General features: G+C 35.4%; 1 protein-coding gene across 3 annotated transcripts in view; it reads right to left on the reverse strand.

The window, feature by feature from the left end:
* Positions 1–2,002: 2,002 nt before the first annotated feature.
* The window catches only part of LOC107459393 (probable rhamnogalacturonate lyase B), a 29,075-nt gene continuing 4,761 nt past the window's right edge, over positions 2,003–26,316 (reverse strand). Inside the window, exons 9-15 of one of the 3 annotated variants that reach the window (XM_016077620.3) lie at positions 18,715–18,821; positions 18,534–18,624; positions 17,666–17,807; positions 16,961–17,117; positions 15,261–15,377; positions 15,059–15,185; positions 2,003–2,346 (exon numbers count right to left, since the gene is read on the reverse strand). In XM_016077620.3, coding sequence (XP_015933106.1) covers positions 2,086–2,346; positions 15,059–15,185; positions 15,261–15,377; positions 16,961–17,117; positions 17,666–17,807; positions 18,534–18,624; positions 18,715–18,821 — 1,002 coding nt within the window. In that variant the 3' untranslated portion in view covers positions 2,003–2,085. Of the gene's footprint in view, positions 2,347–15,058; positions 15,197–15,260; positions 15,378–16,960; positions 17,118–17,665; positions 17,808–18,533; positions 18,625–18,714; positions 18,822–26,316 lie in introns of all 3 variants that reach the window. The other 2 variants (XM_052252152.1, XM_052252150.1) reach the window with 2 other exon arrangements.

Raw genomic sequence — 26,316 nt, forward strand, 5'->3', positions numbered from 1 at the left:
AAATAACACATGTACTCAGGAGATGACCAACATCATCAAGTTGATATACCACCATCCATAGCCAAGCTACAAGAATATCCCATCTGAGACCAGAGAGTGATGGTTTTAGAAATGGGCGGTAATTAATATTTTTTAGTTTCAAATCTTCTTAACTAGCTTATATCTTCTATTTTGATTAACTAATTTTAAAATTTCTTTGTACAACTGAACTTTATATGGGATGCTGAACACGATGCCTTCATCAGGAAGATATATGACCATCAAATGGGTCAGCAACTGCAACAGATGCTGGAAGATGTTCATGAGGGGCACGAGCACCTCACGACCTGGTTCTGGCCAAAAATCAAGAAGGCTTTGTTAGTTAACTGGGAGACCGATGAGGGGATTAGGCATCAGCATCTCACAAATAGAACTAACATGGCATCGACCAGGTCGTCTAAGTATACCTGCGGCTCAGCGGCCTTCATGAAGACTAAGGCCAGGCTGGTATGTAGCTTCTTTAATTTTGTTATTAGTTTAGTTATATTCTTTGACATAATGCAACATGTGTAGTCGAAGTCGTTGGATCACGATACGGCATTGGCAGAGACGTTGAAGTACACCCACACTTTGAAGAAAAAAAGATTTGCTGATCAGCGGTCTTAGGATCCTTACATGAGTAAACATCTGATATTGTGATAAAAAATTAGAGATTAAATTTATAATTGTTGTACTAATCATAATAACATGTGTTACACATAAGTCTTACACACAGAAACTAGAGGCTGCGACTCAGCAATTTCAGCAAAGTGGGGAGGATGTCGATGGCTTTGCTGCTTCAGTCATCAATCCGGCCTTAGTGCTGTACAAGAACTGCGTATACGGACTAAGGTCATTCTTCGCCAGCAACCTCTGCACCTCCACACCTCCACGTTGAGGCCATCATCCGCCTCTATCATCAATTGAGCTGTCGACCCCGAGGAAGGCATTGATTTGAGGCTGCAGGTGTAGGAACTCATCCGCAACCTTCACGAGCAGGCGTAGGAGCTGATTGATTATCGGGAGAGGTATCAGGAGATCCTCACACACGTGGCGGACACAAATGACCACAGGCTGGAGTGGAGGGAGCAGCTGGAGCGGCTCAGTGGATAGAGGCTTAGATGGAGGTGTACTAGGCTCAGATACGCACCGCTGACATCATCCTTGCTGGTGGTAGCAGTGCTGCTGGTGACGCACAGACATTACCGCCTTTTGCACGCCTCAACAAGACCACGGGAACAATGACGAAGACTACATGAATCTTTAGTGATTATGACTTTAATTTCGTTTTATTGTTTCATTGTATTTATTTGATTTATTTAACTTTTAACTTATTTGAGCATTTGATATTTAATATTACATAATTGGTTTCTATTATTGATAAATTGACCATTAATTGTGTGAAAAATAAATTTAAATAAAAAATTTTAAAAATTGGGTCACATTTTTTTTAAAATTGACATTACCATCGGATTTATCGAGAAAATTATTCGATGGTCATAATGCAGGAAACAACATATTGTGGCGTCAACATTATCATCGGAAAAATTCGACGGGAACCAAAAGGTTTTTTGGATAAGTAATCTGTCGCAGACTCTGACGATAATTACCGTTGGACAAAAAATCCGACGATAACTATTTACCGACGAGGTTTATACCATCCGATTTCTTTTGACGGTAACTTAATTATCATCAAATTTTATTTATTTTTCGACGATAAATCTAAATATTTAGCTTTTTTTTTTGTAATGTAAAGAGGGAGACCATATACATAATAAAAAGAAGAAATGTATTATATATATATATATATTAAATTGGTGAATGTATTTTTAATATTATTGAATATAGAGTATGGAAAAATTAATTTTTAGAGAAATACATTTAAAAAATACTCTTGTAAGTCTTAACCCATTCTCGATGTGTTCATTAACTGTGATGACTTGTATGTTAACTTAAAATACAGTAAGTCATTGAGGGTGGGAAATTGTGAATAGTAATTATTGTCACTAATGTATACATATTAGAAATGTCAAGATATAGATTAAATCATTTGAACCTGAACGGCAACTAAACCTGAATTTCTTTTACAGAAGAAGAATTGGGACACTCAAAACGAATATAGTCATACATTATTCCCTGAAAGGGGCCTGTAGCGATGGCCTGAGTTAGATAAATGGTATTGTTTCCTTCCAATAATTGATGGGCAAGCACATCAATGTTGAATAGCCAGTATAGTCCATGAATTCCATGTCTAGCTATTGCATTGTCGTTTCCAATAACCCCGGTTGTAAATAGTGGAGGATCTTGCTTTTCATCATTCACTCTAACCTTTAAATTCCAAAAGAATAATACATTAATACTTATAATAAGGGATGAGACATACATATAGAATGGAAGTCGAAAGCATTCACTATTTTATAATTTTTTTTCTCTAATAATAAACCTAGCAGCATTCAATCTTCGCTCTCTAAGAGTTAAATTTATAGGTTGTAGCACTAATAACTTTCACTCTTCACTCTAAAAAAAGTGAAGATTAGCATTCTCCTTTTTCCCCATACAATAAACTTTAAGGATCATTTTTAATTAAAGTATATATAAAGAAAAAAATTCATTGTTTAGAATTTAAATTTATAAATCTATCCTTCATATTCTGTACAAAATGGTACATATATAAGAAGGGTAAATTATATAAATAAATAAAGTGCAGGCTAAAATTATTCAATTTCATTCAATATTTTTTAAATAATTTTCATTTCGATCTTTTACTTACTCTATATAAATTTCTCCAGAGTGTAGATGTTTCAAAATTTATACATAAACTACTATAAAATATAGAGATTTATGTGAAAATTAGCTAAAATTATATAAACTGCTAGAGACAATAACAATTTATGAAAAAATAACTTCAACATGTAAATTGCAACAGACTGCAACGTTTACAAAAATATTTAGTTTTATATCCATATGTATTAAATGTATATGTAAATTAGATAAATAATTTTACATATTAAAATCTAAATATTAGAAAAATCTATTTAAATTTTAAAAATATAATGTATAAAATTAAAGTATAAATAATACCAATTTTTTTCACACAATTGATTCATATTGGCTTAAAAAGTTATATATGTGATTTATGTACAAAAATTTAAGAAATAAATATTATTATGTGCTTTAAAAAAATAAATATATATGTGCAATTTTTTAAAGTTTAAATTTAATATTAAAATTTATTTTTATCTAAAATTATATTAATTTTACATTATATTTTGTACAAATTGACATGCATGATGAGTTGACTAGGAGAATAAATTTTTTTATATATAGTAGTTGGTACATATGATGTATTTGTAGTGTTTATTGTCTATTGATGAACATTAATTATAATTTTTTTTTTTTGAAGTTCAAATTTAATAACAATATAATTCCTTATAATTAATGTAAACTTAAAAATTATAAATTTAGTTTTGATATACTATCAGTGTAAAGTAGTTTTATACGTAAATTTTATTACGTAATGACATATTAGTAAAAATAACTACCTTTCATATTGACTACGTGAATAGTCATCCAAAAGAACGGATATGATTACACGATTGTGTAAAAAACTTTACAATATCAGTGTATCAAAATTAAACTCTAAAATCTATTTCTTGATACATTTAAGAGTTTATATATTTGCAAAGAGTTATATTATATCCCTAGTTTTATACAAAACAATTTAAATATTAAAATCTCAATATTAGAAAAATTTAAAAATATTTAAAAAAATGTAAGATTCTAAATTAAAGTAGAATTTATTAGAATTCAATTAGCTTAAAGTAGAATAAGAAAGGTTATAGCTTTTTTTTAAAAAGTTTATTAATAAGTATTAATATGTCTATTAATTTATTTTTTACAAATTAAATATAAATAATTATAACAAATTTAAATTCAGTTAAGATAATAAAAATATTATATTAAATCCAAAGATTATAGATTCAATTATTTGAATTTACAAAAATAATTTTTTATGATTATATTTTAAAAAATAATTATGCAGAAAATTTCGCTAGCTTAGTTAAATATGTGTGATAAATAAAAGAAAAAAGATTTAGCTGGCTAGCTAAAGTCGAAAGGAAGTAAAAAAAATTATATCAATTCTAAAGAAAAAAAGTTGAATAGGTTTCTTACTTTATCATTTAGTTATTACTATTTAATAAATAAATAAATAGACAAGGGTGCAGAGAGAGATACAGAGACTAGAAAGAAAGAAACTGGATATGTTTGGTGGGAAAAGAATTGTTTCTCTTTCACCTTAGGATCGAAATATAATTATTATTCAAATATTGTATTGAATAATTTTAAACTCTACTTTATTTATTTATTGTAGAGTCAAAATGTTAAATGAGGTTTTTTAGTATTGTCAGTGTTCAGTGATCTGGAGGGAATAACTTAGCTTAATTTTCCATAAATTCTAAACATCATACGGTTTAAATATAAACATTTTTATTATAGTTCATGCTTGATTAATTTACCTAAGTAGTTACTGCATAAATTTTGTCTCCATTGGTGTTCAGTTCAACATTTAGGTAGTCCGCATTTTGATATATAACCAATATTCTTGATCATGTTGTCTTGAAGAGTGTGTCCTATTCTATTTGTGTTGTATGTCACGAAATTACTAATCAGCCTGTTGGTTCTAATTATATTTTGCCAACAATTAACTATTAATTTGGAAAAAAGTGAACAATGAAATGATATGTTCTCTTAATGTAAATTTTGAATTTGTTATTCAGATCTCTTCCATGAGGTGAAGAAAAGAAGAAACCGAAATAAACAGGAAAAAAGGATGGAAGACCTAAATGAGAAAAATAAATAATTATAAAAATGACTAAAATTTCATAAAAAATAAAAATCATTGATATAAACATTATGAAAAATAAATAAATATAATAATTAAGGATATATCTTTATAAGAAAATTTAGTTCTTATTTTTAAATAACATTAATCTTTCTTAGCAATTTAAGTAATAAAAGTCATTTTGAAAAATTAAATTTTTGTAACAGTTCTTGTTTTGACTTGTCGTCCGGGTCCAAATGGTCTAACGATAACCCGACTCTTGAGTCCAAACCGTCCTTACGGTCCAAATAGGCTAAAGGATCGGAAATTACTAATTAACATTTAAATTCAAATATCTCTCTTATCTTAGCTAACAGATAAGATAAGATAACAAAACAAATTATATATATGGAGTCAAAAGCTCCCTTAGCTATGTTACACACCCCTAAGCTATGCCTCTTAGACCCATTCTAACTTAAGCGTCAAAGTGTCTTTGCAGGTACTACCCACCGCCGCTCCAAAAGTCCAATTATGTCATCACCAAGATCAGCGGATCCCTGATCCTTCCATCAACCCGTCCAAGGCAATTCTTGTACATTGGCACCGTCTGTGGGGACTTGCGAAACCTTGGTAGCATGACGGATAACACGAAGAACAGTTTTCAAACCACCACCACAAACCAAACCCACAAACATCCCCTCAGCGCATAAACCACAGAACGATGACTACCCCCGACCCACGGGAGGGTAACCAGTGTCGTCATGCCCAGCCAACCCGTAGCAAGCAATAGCCACAAGAAAACGACCGCCGATTTGGCAAGGCCAGATCAATCGACGGTCTGGGAGGACATGCAAACCGAATAATTCAAGAGCTACACCAACGGGTATAGACCTAGAAGGTCGGGTCGCCTCTAAAGAATGATACCAGCTAGAATGCACGACTGAAGCGATCTCTCAAACCGTGTCGCGACGAGAGAAAAGGAACGAGATATCGCCAAGCCGACATCACGGCAGGCGCTAGAACCGCAGCAGATCTCGAGAAACCAAATTCCACCATGAAGATGATGAAAGGAGACACCAGAGAGATTCCAAGAGAAGAAAGAGCGAACACGTAATAATGGGAGCTACAACATTCATCGAGAAAGTCCTAAAGGCCAAGCTACCAATAGGTTTCTACAAACCAACAGACATGAAGTATGATGACACCATGGACCCTTAGGAGCACTTAATGACCTTTGTGGCCAGGATGAACCTAGAGAGAGCAGTCGATGTAGTTCGATGCAAGCCCTTCCCGGTGATAGTAGCTGGTCCAATAATTAAGTGGTTTAACGCCCTCCCGAACGGATCAATATCCTGCTTCGACAACATCTCCAAAAAATTCATGGCACAATTTACTACACAAATTGCGAAGGCGACATCACCCTACTCAGAGTCACTCAACGACTGGACAAACCCATAAGGAAATACCTAGACAACTTCAACGATGAGTGTTTGGAGGTCGACGGCAGACTCGGTAGCCAAATTGTGCTTGACCAATGGACTGATGAATGAAAATTTTTGAAAGCACCTCACAACCAAACAGGTCTAGACCATGCACGAAATCCAGAACGTAGCAACGGAACGACAAAGAAGTGTGCCAAGTTGTGGCATCCAATAAATGGAACCATGGGCACACAGCCTCACTGAATAACCCATCGTTCTAAGAAGCCCCAAAAGAACATCTCAAAACCACTGCCCTCAATCGGCCGCCTAAAGTGGGAAAGTTCACGAAATATACTCCTATGTTGGCCCCAATCACCAAAATCTACCACCAGATAGTAGAGGGAGACATCCTCCCAAAGGCCAGACAACTGAATCAGTGCACAAGAGGCAATAAAAGCCTATACTGCGACTATCATAGAGGATACGAATACAAAATCCAAGATTGCTTCGACCTCAAAGATGCTCTCATACATGCCATTCGAGACGGAAAACTCCCTGAGTTCGCCAAAATTATTGAACAGGCTAGGAGGGTCGAAAAGGAGAAGTCACCAGGACGGGAAGGACAAAATCCTAGAACGGTGTGACCGGCACATCATGAAAGCCCGGAGACTGACCCAACCATAATAGTAAATGTCATCACCAGAAAATATGCATCTGAAAAATCCAAATCCGCATTAAAAAAGGATCTCCAAGTGCTAGCTGTAAAAGATGGAAAAAGGCTTCCTCCCTCCCACTGACAATAACATTCTCCTCCAAGGATTGCCAGAATGGCACCTCAGTAGAAGATGCCCCCTTCGTTATTTCTGCTAGAGTCGAAACTGAGTTAGCAAAGCGCATACTGGTGGACATGGGAGCCGATTCCAACATCCTCTTTAGGGGATCCTTTGATAAGTTAGGATTTCAAAACGAAAATCTACAAAGTCACCATAATGGAGTAACCGGACTCTGAGATAATTTTCTCAAACCAGACGGTTCCATAGTGCAACCAATCACCAATGGAACTGGCAGCCAGAAGAAAACCATACTTTACGAGTTCGTGGTTCTAAAGGACTCCATGACTTACAACATCATCCTAGGGAGGAAGACAATCAATGACCTCTCTGTCACCATATTCACCGAATTGCTTATCATGAGGTTCCAGGTTGATGACGGAACCATAGGAACCATACATGGCGACAGGGAAGTCGCAGTGGAATGCGACAACACAAGCCTAACACTCCAAAAATGGTCTCGCAATGCAGCGGAAATTTTCCTAGCCGACCTGGATGCCTGACAAGACGACCAGCCTCGACCAGAACTGGAGGGAGACATGGAGAAACTACAAATAGGGCAGATCAAGGGCGAGTTCACCTTCATCAGCATGAATCTTCCCTTCAACCTAAAAGGGGAACTCCTTAAACTGCTAAAGGAAAACAGAGAACTTTTCGCCTTCACTCCTGCTGACATACCAGGAATAGACCCAAACTTGATGTCTCACCAACTAGCTGTAGATAGGGATGTTCGCAGTGTGGTTTAAATCAGTTTTGAGTAAAAAACTCATCCGATCCAAACACCAATTTTACTTGTGGTGCGGTTTTGATTAGATGATTTTTTAAAAAGAATCTAATTCAATTTGATCCAATTTTAAGCAGTTTGGAAAGGATTGGATTTGTGATTTTATTAATTAAAAAAATAAATATACATAACAATTCTAAACATCAAATTTTAAATAAACAACAATGACACAACAAGTCTCAACAATATCTTAAAAAACCAACAATAGAATAACAATAGAAATAAAATTATAGGAAAGCTAAAATAAATAAATAAATCTCATTTTGAACATAAGATATTTATAAATAATAATAATATATGAATAATATAAAAGCGTATAACAAATTGAAAATATTATAACACATTGTGCGGTTTGGATTGGATTGGATCGGTTTTGAAGAGTATATCCGAAATCCGATTCGATCCATGCAATTTGAAAAATTAGAATCCAATCAAATCCAAATTAGTGTGATTTTAATTGGTTTTTATTTTGGATTAGATTGGATGAGCAGTTTAATTTGTATCGATTTGGATTCGAACACCCCAGCCGTAGACCCCAAAGCCAAGCCGGTAGCCCAGAGGAGAAGAAAGTTGTCCTCTGGCCGGGCAAACTAAGTTAAAAAGCTAGTTAAGAGCTTACTCGAAGCTAGCTTCATCTGGGAACTACCATATGCGACCTGGCTGGAAAATGTCGTGTTGGTAAGAAAAGTAACAGCAAGTGACGAATGTGCATTGACTACACAAACTTGAACAAAGCTTGTCCAAAAGACACATTTCTCTTACCAAATATCGACGACCTGGTGGATGCCACATCCAGACAAGAGTACCTCAGTTTCATGGATGCCTGCTTAGGTTACAACCATATACCCATGCACAAGCCGGGTGAGGAAAAAATGGCATTTGTAACCCCCCGAAGGTACATACTGTTACATAGTCATGCCATTCGTACTAAAAAATACGGGTACCACATACCAGACACTCGTCATGAAGATCTTCAAAGACCTCCCAGAAACAAAATTGGAGGTTAACATTGATGACATGCTAGCTAAAATGGAAACAAGCGAAGAGCTTATTGGCGATCTCAAACTCATCTTGGAAATTCTGAGGAAACACCGGATACGTCTCAACCCGGCAAAGTGTGCAGTCGAAATAAAAGCAGGAAAATTTCTGGCTTCATGATCATACAACGGGGAGTGGAGGCCAACCCGAAAAAGTATCTGACCATTTTCGAGATGAGCAGTTCTGCAAATCTCAAAGACATCCAAAGGCTGACCGGACGACTAGGCACCCTCTTCTGTTTTCTTAGAGCCTCGGCTTAGAAGGCTCTTCCCTTCTTTAGACTTATGACAAAGGGTAAAAGTTTTAAGTGGAAACCCGAATATGTAGAGGCCTTCCAACATTTCAAAAAAATGTTAGCGGAAGTTCTCGTACTCTCGAAGCCCAAAGCGGGAGAAACATTATACCTTTACCTTTCCATAATAGAAGAAGCTTTAGCATCGGCACTGATCCAGGAAGACGAACAAGAAACACAATGGGTCAATATACTTCATAAGTAAAGTATTCCAGAACGCTAAGATGCGTATTTCCAGCTTGAGAAGCTTGCCTATGCCCTACTCACGGTGTCTTGACGGCTTCGACAATACTTCCAAAGCCACCCTATCGTGGCCCGAATAGACCAAGTCGTTAAGCAAGTACTTCAAAAGCTAGGCTTGGCAGGGTGAATGATTTCTCATTTGACTAAACTATCCAAGTATGAAATCTTGTTTGAAATCGGAAATGTGATCAAGGCTCAGGCCATGTCGAATTTCATCGCCAAGATGATCCCGGGAAGCGAAGCTCCCAAACTGTGGAAACTCCATGTCGATGGCTCGTCGAACAACAGCTTCGATGGAGCAGGAATAATATCAGAAAATGAGAATAGGATTACTATCGAACAGTCAATTTGGTAAGAATTTTCAATATCCAACAATCAAGTAGAGTACGAAACTATCTTAGCTGGATTAACAATGGCTAACGATGTCGATGCAAAGACACTGGAGGTTTGCAGTCACTCCCAGATAGTTAGTTCCCAAATAAACGGGGACTACCAAACACGTGATCCCCTGCTACAATAGTACCTATCCAAGGTCAAGGAGCCAATTACCGAATTCGGTGGAGTGTCTATCCACCACATTCACAGAGAAAGGAATGTGAAAGGCAACCTGCTCTCAAAGCTGGTGAGCACCAAGTCATTCTTGGGAAACTGAACAATAATCCAAAAAGTCGTAAAAACACTTACCAACGTGTCCACCTACTCGACAAACCTACCATTGTCCACCTAGCACTCATGGACTCTACCAACCCTCAAGTACCTCATCACTAGAGACCTACCCAAAGACCCGAAATAGGAAAAATGTTTGAAACGGGAGGTTGCAAAATACACCACAATAGTAGGGCAGTTATATAAGAAGGGACTGTCTCAATTCCTCCTCAAGAGCATAGATCCCGGACAAACAGACTACATACTTCATGAAATTCATGAAAGATGTTACGGCCACCATATCGAGGCAAGACCTTGACCTAGAAAGTTATCCGAGTTGGTTACTTCTGGTCTATCATCATCAAAGATGCCCTTCAACTAGTCAAAAGTTGCAGACAATGCCAAGTGCACACCGACCTCCACCAAGAGGCCCCATACTAACTTACCACAATAACGATAGAATGCCCTTTATTAACCTGGGGAATCGACCTCGTGGACCTTTACTCGACGGCTCTCGGGCAACTCAAATTTCTCATGGTGGCTATTGATTACTACACCAAGTGGATCGAGGTTGAAGCATTGGCCACAATCACGACCATTCTATGCTGAAAGTTCTTTTGGAGACAAGTCATAACCTGATTTAGGATCCCAGAGATTGTGATCTCAGATAATGGACCCAATTTGCGGATAAAGGCTTCAGAGAATTCTCGGAAAGACTCGGCATCTCATAAAAAATTTAGCTCGGTGGAGCACCCGCAAACCAATGGTCAAGTAGAGGCGACCAACAAGATTATCCTAAAAGGGCTCAAGGAAAAGCTAGACGAAGCCAAGGGACTTTGGGCTGATGAACTCAGTTCTATACTCTGGTCGCACCGAACATCATGCTAGAGCTCGACCGAGGAGACCTCCTTCAAGCTAACATACAGCCTAGAAGCCATTATTCCTGTTGAGGTCGGAGAACCCAGCCCTTGAAGGACCTTCAGAGGACACGACAAAGTCACAAAACGGGATCTCGTGGATGAGGATAGACGCATAGTCCACCTACGAGAACTCACTTTGAAACAAAGGGTGAGTCTAAGATATATCTGAGACATGTTAAAGCATGATTTCAACCCAGAAAATCTAGTCTTACGGTGCAATGATATTGGTCCTCCCATAAACTGAGTTAGGGCTGTAATCGAGAAGGGAGCAATGATATTGGGAAGGGCCCTACCGAGTTAGGGCTGTAATCGAGAAGGGAGCATAAAAACTGGAACGACTCAATGGCACCGAAATACCAAGGTCATGGAATGCTGTGAACATATGGTGCTACTACTCATAGCAAACTCTACCGAGTTAATAACTTTAGCAAAGTTTAAAAGGTTTATTTACAGATTTTGTATTTCTTTTGTTTTTGTTATTTCCATTATCATGTTTATTTATTTTCTCGAGTACTCTTTTCTACCCAAACAAACAACAGGAGGTTTTAACGAGACCCAACCTTTAATAAAAAAGTTATTCGTTTAAGACTATCTTGATCTTTCACATTTTTACCAAAGCAAAATGGTACGAACAAAACGGCCACTTCGGAAACCGATCACCCCCGAGACCAACAAAACGGATATCCCAAAAAGCGCAAATTCAGCCCATTAAGAGGCCCAAAACATAGTTCACAAACGAACAACCTAGGAAAGGCCGACCAAAAGCAATGCATATGCCGAACAAATAGTTTACAAACTTCGAATTTTTTTTACAAAAAGCACAAAATAAAAACTACTCTAAGTCAACAATCTTCGCCTCTTTCACGGTTCGGAAGGCCCCCATGACAGACACATCAACATCGGGAGCCAATACCTGGACCATAGCTTTCATAGCCTCCTCGGTTGCTGAGATAGTATCCTTAGCATTAGCAAGTAGGCCCTCTTTGTCCTTCTTCAGCTGAACGACCTCGGCCTTCAAAGACTCTACCCGGCATGAACTGAAGCGGCTCCCAACTCAGCTTTGGTAGCCCACTTTTGTTCCTAACCAACCTGAGAAACAAGCGAGGTCTCTAGCTCTGAGAGACGCATAATCTCCGAGCTGGCTTCCTCATCCTTTGTAGTCTTCAGACGGGCGGTCTCAGCATCCTCTAATTGCTTCTTCAGCTTGGCGACCTCCACCTGAGAATGACGGAACTTGCCATCCAAGAGAAGCACCTGGGACAGCATTGGCTCCGCCTTCCAAACAATGGTTGCTGAATAGAGGAGAAGGTGCTAGTCAATGAAGGCCGGAGCATCAAAACCCTTATCCATCACGGAAGTAAATCCCACTTCCTCTTCGAAAGTTTTCCTACTATTCTCCTTGACCGGCCTCTTCCGCTTCTTATCGGATTGAGGGACCGAGATCTCCACGACTTCGACATCGGCACTTGTGGCCCCAGCAGCAACCACCTCCTGAGATACCATTTGCAAACCCGACCGAGAAGCAGGTTAAGGAGTTGACGGCAAAGCCCCATCACCCCACTCTCGGAATCGCGAATAAAAGTAGCCTTCAAACCTCACCAAAGTTGTCTGTCTACCAGTCATCTCAACTAGAAAACAAAGCAAAAAATCACAAGTTATAAACATGGAAATAAAACGACGTCACAAACTTGGAAACTCAGAGCAAGGGGAAAACCCACCCACATAAGATATACCCGCATCGGGATCCCCCACAACTTTGCGAGGATTCAATGGTTTATCCCAAAAAATCTCCAACAAAGCATCGGCAATATCTTTGTTCTCGGGAGACAGCCCTTTATAAGTTATCCAGGTAAGATACGAAGCCTTCGCATGGAAATTCCAATAAGTGGCAATTCGGCGCTCAACCTCTAGGGCCAACCAAAACGGAAGGTGACCCTGGGCCAGGCGGACCTTGCAATACTCCGCCTTAAACCCGTGGAACGAATCCTCAAACAAATTGAGGAATCAACGATTTGGCTGAGCTCGAAGAGAGATATAGCCCTTTCGATGTTTTCCTTCCTTATGCGGACTCATACAAAGAAAGAAGAATAAGATCTTAACCCGAGCCAGAATTTCTAAGAACTCACAAACTAGCTCAAACGTTCAAATGGCCACCTAGCTATTTGAATGCAACTGAGAAAGTGCTGCAGAAACCTTATTCAGAAGGGACATTCGGAGAAGGGTAGCCAAATTCCCAACTTAGTGAACAGAGAGGTTCATGAACCCACATCCAATCGGGAACTTGGTGAGAATCCAAATTAAAGTAGCATACCCTCTTGTTCTCATCGGCGAGCACGAGCTCATAGTGACGCTTCGCCTCGCCTCCACCACACACGACCCCCTCACTCAGCCTAGAAAGCGTACCTGAAACATCAGAAGTCACCCAATGGCAAAGATTCGGTATGCCCCTAACCGTAAAAATCAGACTCGGGTTTTTCTAAACTGTCCTCCATCGAACCATACTTATAACTAAAGGGGGCACCACGGTCAGCTAACTCGCCAGAAATAGAGAACACCAGTCCTATGCCAAAGTCTACCAAACTTATAAAGCTATACAAAAATAGCAAAATAATGGCACCCCCCTTTTCTTACTACTATAGCACGAAGAAAACCTTACAAAAAGGAAGAGACAAAGGCAAAACAGTGCACGTAATCACAAAAGCAAGATAAAGGACGCTAACCTGTTTTCAGAAATCGAAGGAAAAGGAAAAGTGGCATGGACGCATGGAAATGCAGCACCGCAGAGCCTCAGCAACCAACCCAAGGAACAACGAGCAAAGAGCGTGCAGATAGAAAAACGAAATCCAGTAGAAAAATGTAGAAAAAGAAGGAAGCAGTTACAAGAAGAAAATCAAACCTCCCAATGTTTTAAATGAAAATACAGAGAGATGAGGGGAAAATTTGAAAAAGAAACAAAAACCTCTCTCATTCCCACTAAGCATTATAATTACACCTCGAAAAACATAATGGACGAATCTTACCACTGGGAAATGCAACGAACAGATGCAAGGATGTCCCCGCACTCTAACAACGAACTCCCGAACTCCCAAAACTATGGATCTGCAGAACCGAGCTCACCAACATCAGCAATGAGACTATACCAGCATGTTCTCACGTTCTGGGGGCAACTGTTCCAGACCTGACATCTAGGGCCCCAGACGGTCCAACGATGACTCGACTCTTGAGCCCAAACTATCCTTACGGTCCAACAGGTCAGAGGACCGAGAATCACTAACTAACGTTCAATTTCAAATATCTCACTTATCTTAGCTAACAGATAAGATAAGATGATAAGACAAACTATATAAAGGGAGCCAAAAACTCTATCAGGTACGTTACACATTCTAAACCTGTACCTCTTAAACCCATTTTGATTTAAGCGTTGGAGTGTCATTGTAGGTACTACCGCCGCCGCTTCAAAGGTCGGATCACATCATCACTAAGATCGGTGAATCTCCGATCCTTCCATCAACTAGGGGTGGCAATATGTACTCTACCCGCAGGTACTCAATCCGACCCCACCTGGTTGGTTAGGGTTGCCAACCCGATCTGCAGCGGATAGAGTAGGATGCGGGTAGAGTTCTCATGCGGGTTGGGTAGGGTGCGGGTTGAGCCTCAACCCTACCTGACCAACCCGCACTCTATATATGTATATGTTATATACTTATATAAAAATATATTTTAAGTGGATGTTGAATTAAAGACCTCTCACTAAATGCAAAAAATTCTTAACCACTAAAAGAAGATCATTAATTGATAATTTAATATTTTTTGTAACCTGCGGATAGAGTCGGGTATCCGCGGGTTAAGAACGAGTAGGTTAGGGTTGAGACATTCTCAACCCACGAATAGGATAGGATTTTTTCTAAAAATAATCTAATTAAAATGTTTTATCTAATATAAAAATTTAATTATAAAGTCAAATTACAAAGATCTAATTGAAAATGTGGTGAATCTATAAAAATTAAGAAAGTAATTAAAGTTTTTTAAAAAAAATATTCCAAACCTGTAATTCAGAGACATTTGCACTTGCAAGAGCCAATCGCAGCTTATAGGTTCCACCTGCCTCCACATGAGCAAGATCGAACTTAATTTGCCATGTAGTGCCTTGGTAAGTGCCATCATCTTTCTTCCTACATGCATTCTTCTTTCATCATGAAACACCATAGGTTAATTTATTCATAGAAATCACTTCTATATATATGTACCTGGTGACATGTGCAAAGAACCAATCTTTGCTGTAATCACTGACACCAACAGTATAAATTAAATCTTCCCTTGGGTATAACTCTGAATATCTTTCCCACAGGCCGTATTGCCTAAACCTGTTAAATAGTCACTCAAAATTTAAAATATCTTTACCACTAATAAAGTGGTTGAGAAGGGGGAAAAAAAAATAAAAAAGAGAAAAAAGAAACTTCTCTTTGGTCACAATATATGGTGTTTGTTTGCATTTTTTTTTGAATTTTTTGTAAATAGAATACTTTTATTAGATTTTAAATATGTTTGGCTACATTTTAAAAATGTTACTTTCACTTAAAAAAAAAAAGTAAATTGTTGCTTTTTCTTAAAAGAAACAATAATACATTTCTTTTAAAGAAATAGAAACAAAGGAAAATTTTGATTATTTTCATTATAAAAATATCATTTACAATTATCAATAATTATATTTATATTCTTATTTTTTTTCCCATGTCAAATTTAATTTTTCCTTCAATCCTAATTTTCCCTATACATATATACTTGTATATTCCCTTTAAATCGAAGTAATCGATCATCATCATCATTTAATCATACTAATTTTTTCTTCATGTATATATATATAAAATTTAATTTTCATACACTCTGATAATATAAAAAATTTTATACAATTATATAATCATATTCATCGTTTTGAATGATTATTTATGCAGTCAATATAAAAGATAATTATTTTTATTAATGTGATATAATTATATTACGTAATTAAATACACATATAAAATTACTTTTACACTATTAGTGCACTAAAATTAAATTCTATAATTAAATGCTAATCTTTTATCACCATCATGTAACCCAAATGCAGACTTCCGAAATCTTGCAGTTTTCAATCTCGTTATGTAATCAAAGTTTTTGAATGATTTTTTTAATATGTTTAGATTTTTTTTTAGTTTTTAGATTTTTTTGTATTTTAAAAAATAACATCTAAAATTTAATAAAAAAAAATCTAAAATCTAACAAAAGAAAATCCAAACTTATTAAAAAGAACATAAACATCTAAAATCATTTTTATATTTTTAAAATTATTTTCTCTTATTTAAAAAGTCTTATTATTTTTGTGTTATTAATATGTTTTTTGTTCATCACATTTCTCATAACAAAAAATATGAGTGATATTTACGAGTTCGTAAAAACAAAAAACAAAAAAAAAGTAAATATTTCCTTTTATATAGTTTGCTTAAAAAAAAGTTCTTTCATTCTTTTGCATCTAATAAAACTAAAATTACTTTTAATAATTGAAAGTAAAAGTCTATTCGAATAAAACATAGTTTTTCTAATAATAAAATAATTATTAAAATAGAAAATAAGTATTCTTTTCAAAAATCATTCCAAACGTACGGTTATTATGTCTTAACAATTTTGTATTGAATAAGTATAGAGAATCTATTTTGAATTAGTCAATGTTATTTAATTTTTTAATTGTGAAAATTTATATTATGTTTAATATACTTTTTAAAATTTTTCCCCATAAACATATATTGTTAGATCCTTGTATTGTTCGCTTTAAATTGATTTAGGCCTACCTCCAAACTAAGCTCTGGTGGAACTCCACTACAACATTGATTAAAGAATAATAGTTTACGAGATGAAATAATTAAAGAGAATGAGAAAGAAAAAAGAAAAAAAAATATTGAAGAGAGACTAACTTATCTGGATGATCGATATAGAGCTTGTTTATGTAATTTGGATTGGGATCAGGAACATAGAACTCGGCAGCAGAACGATCTGGAATTCCTATTTCCCATAAAGTTGGACCATCTCTTGGAGGCTCAAAAATAATGTCACTAATGTTTTTGTCACAGCCTGCATGTTTCATGCTTATAATATTAATAGTTGATTCTCAATCTTTTACTAATATAAAAATGAAGGAAATTCTTTCGTTATTTATAGAAGCGAAACGAAGAGTGATTTCAAAAATATTATTATGCATTTTTCTCTAAAACGAATAGCGTATTCAAATATGGCACAATAACTTTTATTGTATGTGCATATTTTGTAAGTTTCTTTTTTCTTTTTTTTTTGTTTTTAATTCTCAACATAATATGCATAGTACTTAGTGAGTTAGAATTTCAACATTATTTCAAAATTCTCTTCCTTCTTTCAATCGTGACAACTACATATAACTCATTACTCATGTGAACATACATCAGGTATACGGTATTTTCTTTTTGGTATTAAAATATAGTTAAATACCCGAAAAAAAAAGAGATCTAAGTAATTAAGTATAAACTAAACGGGAATAAGATAGTCATTTTTTTATCTTCACAGAACATACTAATTATTAATGACTAATTTTGATTTACATTTAATGTAGTTATAATAAGATTTAGAAAAAGAAATTAAAGAAGAACCTGGAGTTATGGTGAGGAGATAATTGCTCCGATAGTCTCCAATGAAACCTGGAACCCATGCATAGATATTGTAATCGCCACTACGTATATTATCAATTGAGAAGTACCCATCATCATCTGCTATACTCCAGAATTGGTATCCCTGACCAAACACCTCACGTAAGCTAAAGTTTTGGCTTTTCAAAAATAACTTATTAAAATAAGTTTTTCCGAAAATCATAACAATTATTTTCAATAAAAATACAAATTATAAAAATTATGTTTGATAAAATTACTTTATCATTTAAAATGACTAAAAATAAATATAATATATAAACTTTGAAATTTTCAAAATAATTTTAAAAAGATTTTTATAGATTTTTTTCATTTTTAATTTTTCAAAACTAAAAATACAAGAGCATAATTTTTTATTTATAAAATACAAAGTAAAACATTTTGTATTTTTTAAATATACAAATACTGTTTCAAAAATCTTTACAAGACCGAACCTTGGCATATCTAATAATAAATGCACGGACGTACCCAAGTGTTATGTGGATTCATATAGAAGTATATATTTGATTTACATATATTAATTTGTTTCTATTATTTTATTATGACATGCATTTTTTCAACTAATAATCAATTAATAGTTGATGAATAACCTATATCTAAAGTTGATGCATTAAATTTTGGTGAAAACTCAGGCGCAGTCGATTTCACGTGAAGTTAATAGCCGAGCTGTTAAATGAAAATTTAATCAAATCAATCAAATCATATAACGACTCTCAGTTATCAACTTCATATAAAGTCGACTGTACCTGAGTTTCCACCTTAAATTTTTGTCTATAATTGCAAGTATATATATATATATATATGAAGATAAAACCTTGCATTCTCTTTGCCATGATCCAGCTTCACCAGGTGGTGCTAGTCCTACGTATGCACCTCTTGCTCCAATGAAATCGTCACTTAACATCCTGAAATATTTCAATTTTATTTTTGAGATACCTTCGAATTAAAAGCTTCAGTTGCTATTCACAGTGGAAATTATTGAAACATATATATACCTGTCTCTAACTAGTAACGTGCCACTTACACTGCCCCTTTCGCTAGAAATTTGAAAATCCTCTGAAGCTGGAAAATCATAGGGCCAGTTTTCAACTTCCTCATTCATCTGCAGAGCAATTTTTTAATCTCAGTTAGTACTTTAATTTAGTCCCTAATTGATGTATTTTTATTCTTTCTTCAGTATAAATGTAACTTCGACTTTTCTATAAAGCTTGATACGACGAGAAATTATTAATTAAATGCTTCTTGTAGTGACAAAAGTGACTATGCATTGTGTAGCTACCATTCATAAGTCAATTAATATATGGATAAAATATATTTTTATTTTTAAGATTTATAATTTTTTAAAAAATATTTTTTAATGTTTAATCTTATTCAATTTTGTCTTTAATATTTTTTATTTATTCAATTTTATTTATAACGTTTTCAATTTGTTTTAAAAATATTCTTAAACATTTTCAATTTTATCTCCAATATTTTAAAAACAAAATTGATACAATTAAATGTTTTAAAGGTATTTTTAAAATAAATCACAAACATTAAAAACAAAAAATATATTTTATTCTTAATATAAAAATCAGAAATTAAAAACACAAATAACTCATAATTTTCGTTCCGGTACAATTTAATATAGATCTTAAATTTTAAATGTATAATTTCATATATACCATGAATTAAAGAAGTTTGAAATGGTCTACAAAATAAATCTAATGTTGATATACTAATAATGTTAAAATGTTTACTGCTACATTAAATTGCATATTGACATGCAAACAAAAATAACTATAAAATTTTTACATCTATTGATAGTATAAAATTAATACAATCAACGTATCAAAAAATTATTAAACTCCAAAACAAAAATAGATAAGACATATAAAAGAATAACTATATTACTCAAGAGAAATTTCACTTATTTTTTCAAAATAAAGAAAAATAACTCATTAACTGGTTTTATTTACAAATCATCCGACTCGCCACCATACTAAAAGAACCTAACAGCGGAAATGACACAAATGTCCAACACAAGAACAATATGAAAGCACTCAAAATACAATATGACAGCAATTATAACAAGCAAATATAGCAAGTAAAACATTAACAAGAACACACCAAGATTTTAACGTGGAAAACCCCCTTAATGTGAGAGGTAAAAATTACGGGTCGTCCAGACCAATGAAATAGCTCCACTATAATCAAATGAGATACAAGAGAGTCTCAAACAAAGCACAAAAACGTGCATATAACCAGCCAAAATTTCAAAGCACCAAAGCTCACAAATAAGAAACAAGAAGATGAAATATACCCAAAAAACAGAGCTAATGTTGAAGCTAATTTCTCCCTCTGCAGACCTCCAATTAAAATCTCCACCGTCAAAAATTAAGACCAAGATGTTAAAAATCTACAGTTTAAATTTCACATCGACCAACGGTGAAAGAATGAGAAACTGCTATTTCAAGATTGCTGCTCTGTGTAAAAATGGGAAACCTAATTTCTCTCTTTCAAAGCCAATTTCTCCTACTGCAACTCTTCAATCAACATCTCCACCGACCAGAATGAAGAAAAAAATGATAAGAACACGTAGTTTAAGTTTCAAGTCAATCCAACGGTGAAAAATTGAGAAACTGCCATTTGAAATTTACTGCTTTGGGCAAAAATGGGAATTCTGTTTTCCCCCTTCTTTCTCTCTTTTGGTGGCTACTCTCTTTCTCTCAAAACACCTCAAAAAACTGAATTAGGATTGTGACACTAGGATTCAAGAATACACCCTCAAAAATTTGGGCTTGGGCCTCACAAAGGAGAGAAAAAAAACCAACAAATCTCCCCTTTCTCGACTAGGTGGAGGCCCTCGCCATTCCGGCGATCGAACAACATGTTTCAAACTTTTCTCTTGACAATGCTTTTGTCATCATATCAGCACCATTGTCATCAGTGTGAACTTTCTCAAGTTTCAACAACTTGGAATCTAACACATCCCGTATCCAGTGATACCTAACATCAATATGTTTAGATCTTGGATGAAAAGTAGAATTCTTGGCAAGATGAATAGAACTTTGGCTATCACAATATAACACATAACGGTCTTGCTTGAAACCAAGTGCTGCAAGAAACTTCTTCATCCACAACAACTCTTTACATACTTCAGTTGCTGCAATAAACTCTGCCTCTGTGGTAGAAAGTGCAACGCACTTTTGTAGCCTTGACTGCCATGAAATAGCTCCCCCTGCAAACTTGACCAAATAACCTGAAGTAGACTTTCGAGAATCAATATCTCCTGCCATGTTTGTATTAGTAAAGTCAACTAGCAAATGTTTCTCACCACCAAAACTCAAACTCAAGTTAGTTGTAGCTTTGAGATATCTCATAATCCATTTAATAGCATTCCAATGTTCTTTACCTAGATTTGAGAGAAAAAGACTCACAGTACCAACCGCATGAGCAATGTCTGGTCTAGTACACACCATAGCATACATCAAGCTTCCAACAGCTGAGGCATAAGAAATTTCATCCATTACTTGTTTCTCCTCATCAGTGGTTGGACACTGCTTGGTGCTCAACTTAAAATGAGGAGCAAAAGAACTAACAACACATTTGGCATCATTCATGCCAAATCTTTGAAGCACCTTCTTTATGTACTTCTCATGTGACAAATAAAGCTTCTTGGAATCTTTATAACGAGTAATAGTCATGCCCAAAATTTGTTTGGCAAGACCCAAGTCCTTCATAACAAAGAACTTGCTCAACTGTTTCTTCAACTCATTAATCCTCAAAGCATTCTTGCCCATAATCAAAATATCATCCACATAAAGTAAAAGAATGAAAAAATCATCATCAGAAAATTTTTGCACAAATACACAATGATCTGAAGTTGTCTTACGGTAACCATGCTCCCATATAACAGATTCAAACTTCTTGTACCACTGTCTTGGAGCTTGCTTCAACCCATAAAGACTCTTCTTAAGCTTGCACACAAAATCTTCCTTTTCTTTAACAACAAAGCCCTCCAGTTGCTCCATGTAGATCTCCTTATCTAAATCACCATGAAGAAAAGCTGTCTTCAGATCTATTTGCTCAATCTCTAAATCAAGAGACGCTGCTAATCCAAGCACAGCACGAATGGATGACATCCTCACAACAGGAGAAAATATCTTCTCATAATCAACATCTTTTCTCTGACTAAAGCCTCTAACAACCAATCTAGCCTTATACCGAGGCTTAAAATTGTGTTCTTCATTCTTGATTCTGAATACCCATTTGTTCTTCAAAACACGCATACCCTTCTGTAGCTTCACTAACTCATAGGTATCATTCTCAAGCAAGGACTTTATTTCTTCTTGCATAGCTTCAAGCCATTGACTTTGCTTTCATCTTCAACAGCCTCTCCAAAGAATTCAGGTTTTTTCCCATCAGTCAACAAAACAAACTCATATGAAGAATATCTTGATGAAGGCTTCCTCTCTCTTGTAGACCTTTGGAGTGCATTTGCAGGAATTTCCAAAGCTGGTTCTTCATCTTGATCATCATCACCAACTTCATCAAGTATCGGATCAACTGTTCCATCTTCACCTGCACTTGTATCATGCTCATTATTTTGAGCTTCAACTCTACCATCTTCTACCATAGACATAGAGGGAATAATATCCAAGTCAGAAAAATCATCACTAGGCTGAACTATTGGCTTCTCCGCATGATCAACATCCTTCAATGTTTGGTCTTCAACAAAGACAATATCTCTACTTCGAATCACCTTCTTGCTAACAGGATCATAAAACCTATAACCAAACTCATCCATGTCATAGCCAATAAAAATACACTGCCTAGTCTTTATATCAAGTTTAGATCTCTCATCTTTGGGAATATAAACAAAAGCTTTACATCCAAAGACTCTTAAATGATCATAAGAAACATCATTACCTGACCATACCTTCTCTGGCACTTCAAATTGCAAGGGAACACATGGTGTCCGGTTCAAGATATGAACAATAGTGCTCAAAGCTTCACCCCAAAAGGATTTTGCCAATCTAGATTATGACAACAAGCATCTAACTCTTTCAACCAATGTTCTGTTCATCGTTTCAGCCAAGCCATTCAACTGAGGAGTCTTTGGAGGAGTCTTCTGATGTCTTATACCATGCTCTTTACAATAAGCATCAAATGGACCTGAGTACTCACCACCATTGTTAGTACGAATACATTTCAACTTCTTCCAAGTTTCTCTTTCAACAGAAGCTTGAAATTGCTTGAACACATTTAAAACTTGATCTTTGGTCTTCAAAGTGTAAACCCATAATTTCCTAGAATGGTCATCAATAAAGGTTACAAAATAGATAGACCCTCCAAGTGTTCTTGTCTTCATCGACCCACATACATCAGAATGCACCAAGTCAAGTATCTCCGGCTTCCTTGAAGGTGGATGACTCTTAAAAGAAACCCTGTTTTGTTTTCCAACAAAGCAATGATTGCACTTTTGCAAAACAACCTTGCAACCAGACAAAATATTCCTCTTGGATAACATATTTATGCCTTTCTCACTCATATGACATAATCTCTTATGCCATAAATCAGTTTCATCAACAAACTCAGCAGCATTAACAACATCTTTCACAATCTTTGCTTGAGTTAAATAAAGAGTAGAGTGTCGAGTACCTCTAGCAACAACTATGGAACCCTTAGTGAGCTTCCAACTATCACGAGAAAATGAGCTATCCAAGTCTTTATCACACAACTTACCAATAAAAAGTAAGTTCAACTGAATATCTGGAACATGTTTCACACGCTTCAAAGTCAACTTGGTACCGTTGGGGGTTTCTAAGCAAACTTGTCCAACACCAGCACATTTTGCAACACCTTGATGAGCCATTTTCACATCACCAAAATCACCAGGAGTATAGGACGTAAACAAATCCCTCCTAGATGTAACATGAATAGAAGCACCGCTATCAATCATCCAACTAGTGCTATTATCAACAAGGTTAACAGATTCAAACTCCTCAACAACAAAAAAATCATCATGAGTTACATTAACCTTGTCTTCATTGTTACCATCATCTTTATTTGTGCTCTTACCTTTACTTGCCTTGGCTTTCTCCTTCTTTAGCTGCCAACAAAATTTCTTTACATGTCATTTTTTACCACAATGATGACACTCAATATTCTTATACTTTCCTCGAGACTTGCTTCTGCTTTTATCTCTACCTTTAGCACCTCGACTTTTGCTTCTCCCCCTAAACTCAGAAACAAGAACATCTGAATGTGTAGTCGATGTACCTTGTGACTTTCTTCTCATCTCTTCATTCAAAATACTACTCTTAGCAAGATCTATAGAGATTACACCATCAGAAGCAGAATTGGACAATGACATTTTGAGAATTTCTCATGAGTCTGGTAAGGAGCCAAGAAGTAACAATCCTTGAACCTCTTCATCAAATTTGATACCCATGGAAGATAACTGATTCATAATTCCTTGGAAATTATTCAAGTGATATGTCATTGATGTCCTATCTATATACTTCAAAGCCAACAACTGCTTGATCAAAAAAATCTTGTTATTTCCAGTTTTTCGAGCATACAACTGTTCAAGTTTAATCCAAAGGGTCCGAGCATGTGTCTCTCCAATAATATGATTCAACACATTATCGTTAACCCACTGCCTAATATATCCATAGACTTGCCTATGCAACAAAGTCCAATCATCATCAGATTTATCATTAGGCTTCTCTGTACCAAAAATTGGTTGATGAAAATTTTTGACATAAAGTAAATCTTCCATCTTTGACTTCCACAAATCATAATTAGGACTATTAAGAGTGATCATCCTACTAGTATTAGTATTAGCTTCCATTGTTCACAAAATCACAAGCCTAGAAAAATACCAACAAGCTCTAATGCCAGTTGTTGGGCCAACTGTGGAGAGCTTTCGACCACCGGGGAGACTTCGAGGAGGAATCAAGTGAGAGAACATAAGATGAGAAGACACCACATCCAACTCAAAACCTTAAGGTGTCAAGTTAATGGGTCTCTCATCTTATAAACTCCTCACTCTTTCTTGCTTTCTTTGATGTGGGACTAACTTCAACACTCCTCAAACTTGCAACACTAACAATCTCCCCCTCAAGTGTGAGCCTCCACATCAAGCATCAACTCCCCTCTAGCTCCTCCACCACCACAAGTATTCGTCCATCACACCGCCGCAAAACACCGCGGGACACGCCACCCGGACAACCTTTGCTGGGAAGACTTTCGATGCTTCACCTTGAATACCCCCTTAAAACCACCAGACCGATTAATCATCGGCTCTGATACCAGTATGAAAGAGCCTAGCAGCGAAAATGACACAAATGTCCAATACAAGAACAATATGGAAGCACTCACAACATAATATGGCAGAAATTATAAGAAGCAAATATAACAAGTAAAGCAATAACAAGAACACACCAAGATTTTAACGTGGAAAACTCCCTCAATATGAGAGGTAAAAATCACGGGTCGTCCAGACCAATGAAATAGCTCCACTATAATCAAATGAGGTACAAGAGAGTCTCAAACAAAGCACAAAAACGTGCATATAACCAGCCAAAAATTCAAAGCACCAAAGCTCACAAATAAGAAGCAAGAAGATGAAATATACCCAAAAAACAAAGCTACTATTAAAGCTAATTTCTCCCTCTGCAGACCTCCAATTAAAATTTCCACCGTCAAGAATGAAGACCAAGACGTTAAGAATCTACAGTTCAATTTCACGTCGATCCAACGGTGAAAGAATGAGAAACTGCCGTTCCAAGATTGCTGCTCTGTATAAAAACGGGAAACCTAATTTCTCTCTTGCGAAGCCAATTTCTCCTACTGCAAATCTTCAATCAACATCTCCACCAACCAGAATGAAGAACAAGATGATAGAAACACGTAGTTTAAATTTTAAGCCGATCCAACGGTGAACAATTGAGAAACTGCCATTTGAAATTTACTGTTTTGGGCAAAAACGAAAATTCTGTTTTTCCCCTTCTTTCTTTCTTTTGGTGGCTACTCTCTTTCTCTCAAAAGACCTCAAAAAACTGAATTAGGGTTGTGACACTAGGATGTAAGAATACATCCCCAAAAATTTGAGCTTAGACCTCACAAAAGAGAAAAAAAATCCAACAAATACTCTGAAACGTACAACCTAAATTACAATGACCGAAATTCAGAGAATTATATTTACTATTTTTCCTTCTCAAAATTATATTGACTATCGAAAAATAATGACTACTATAGGTTGAGATATATACACGGAGCTATGTGAATAATATAGCAACACATTCGACCATACAAGAATATATATACATCTTAACATGGTGTCATTCTAGTATTATATGATAGGGAGTTTCTATAATGGCATTAATTTTAGTGATTAAGAGTAACATAAATTTAATTTATAAATAAAATATTGATACATCATAAAAAAATTAAATCTAAGACTAAAATAATTTTTTTCTCTTATAATTACTTTTATTAAAATAAATTTTTATAATTATTTTTATAATTATAAAAAATAATTTTAAAAAAATAACACTAAAATAATTTTTTAATTATATTTATAATTATTATTTAAAGAAAATTATAAT

The sequence above is a fragment of the Arachis duranensis genome, chromosome 7, assembly GCF_000817695.3.
Source record: "Arachis duranensis cultivar V14167 chromosome 7, aradu.V14167.gnm2.J7QH, whole genome shotgun sequence".
Classification (NCBI taxonomy): Eukaryota; Viridiplantae; Streptophyta; class Magnoliopsida; order Fabales; family Fabaceae; genus Arachis; species Arachis duranensis.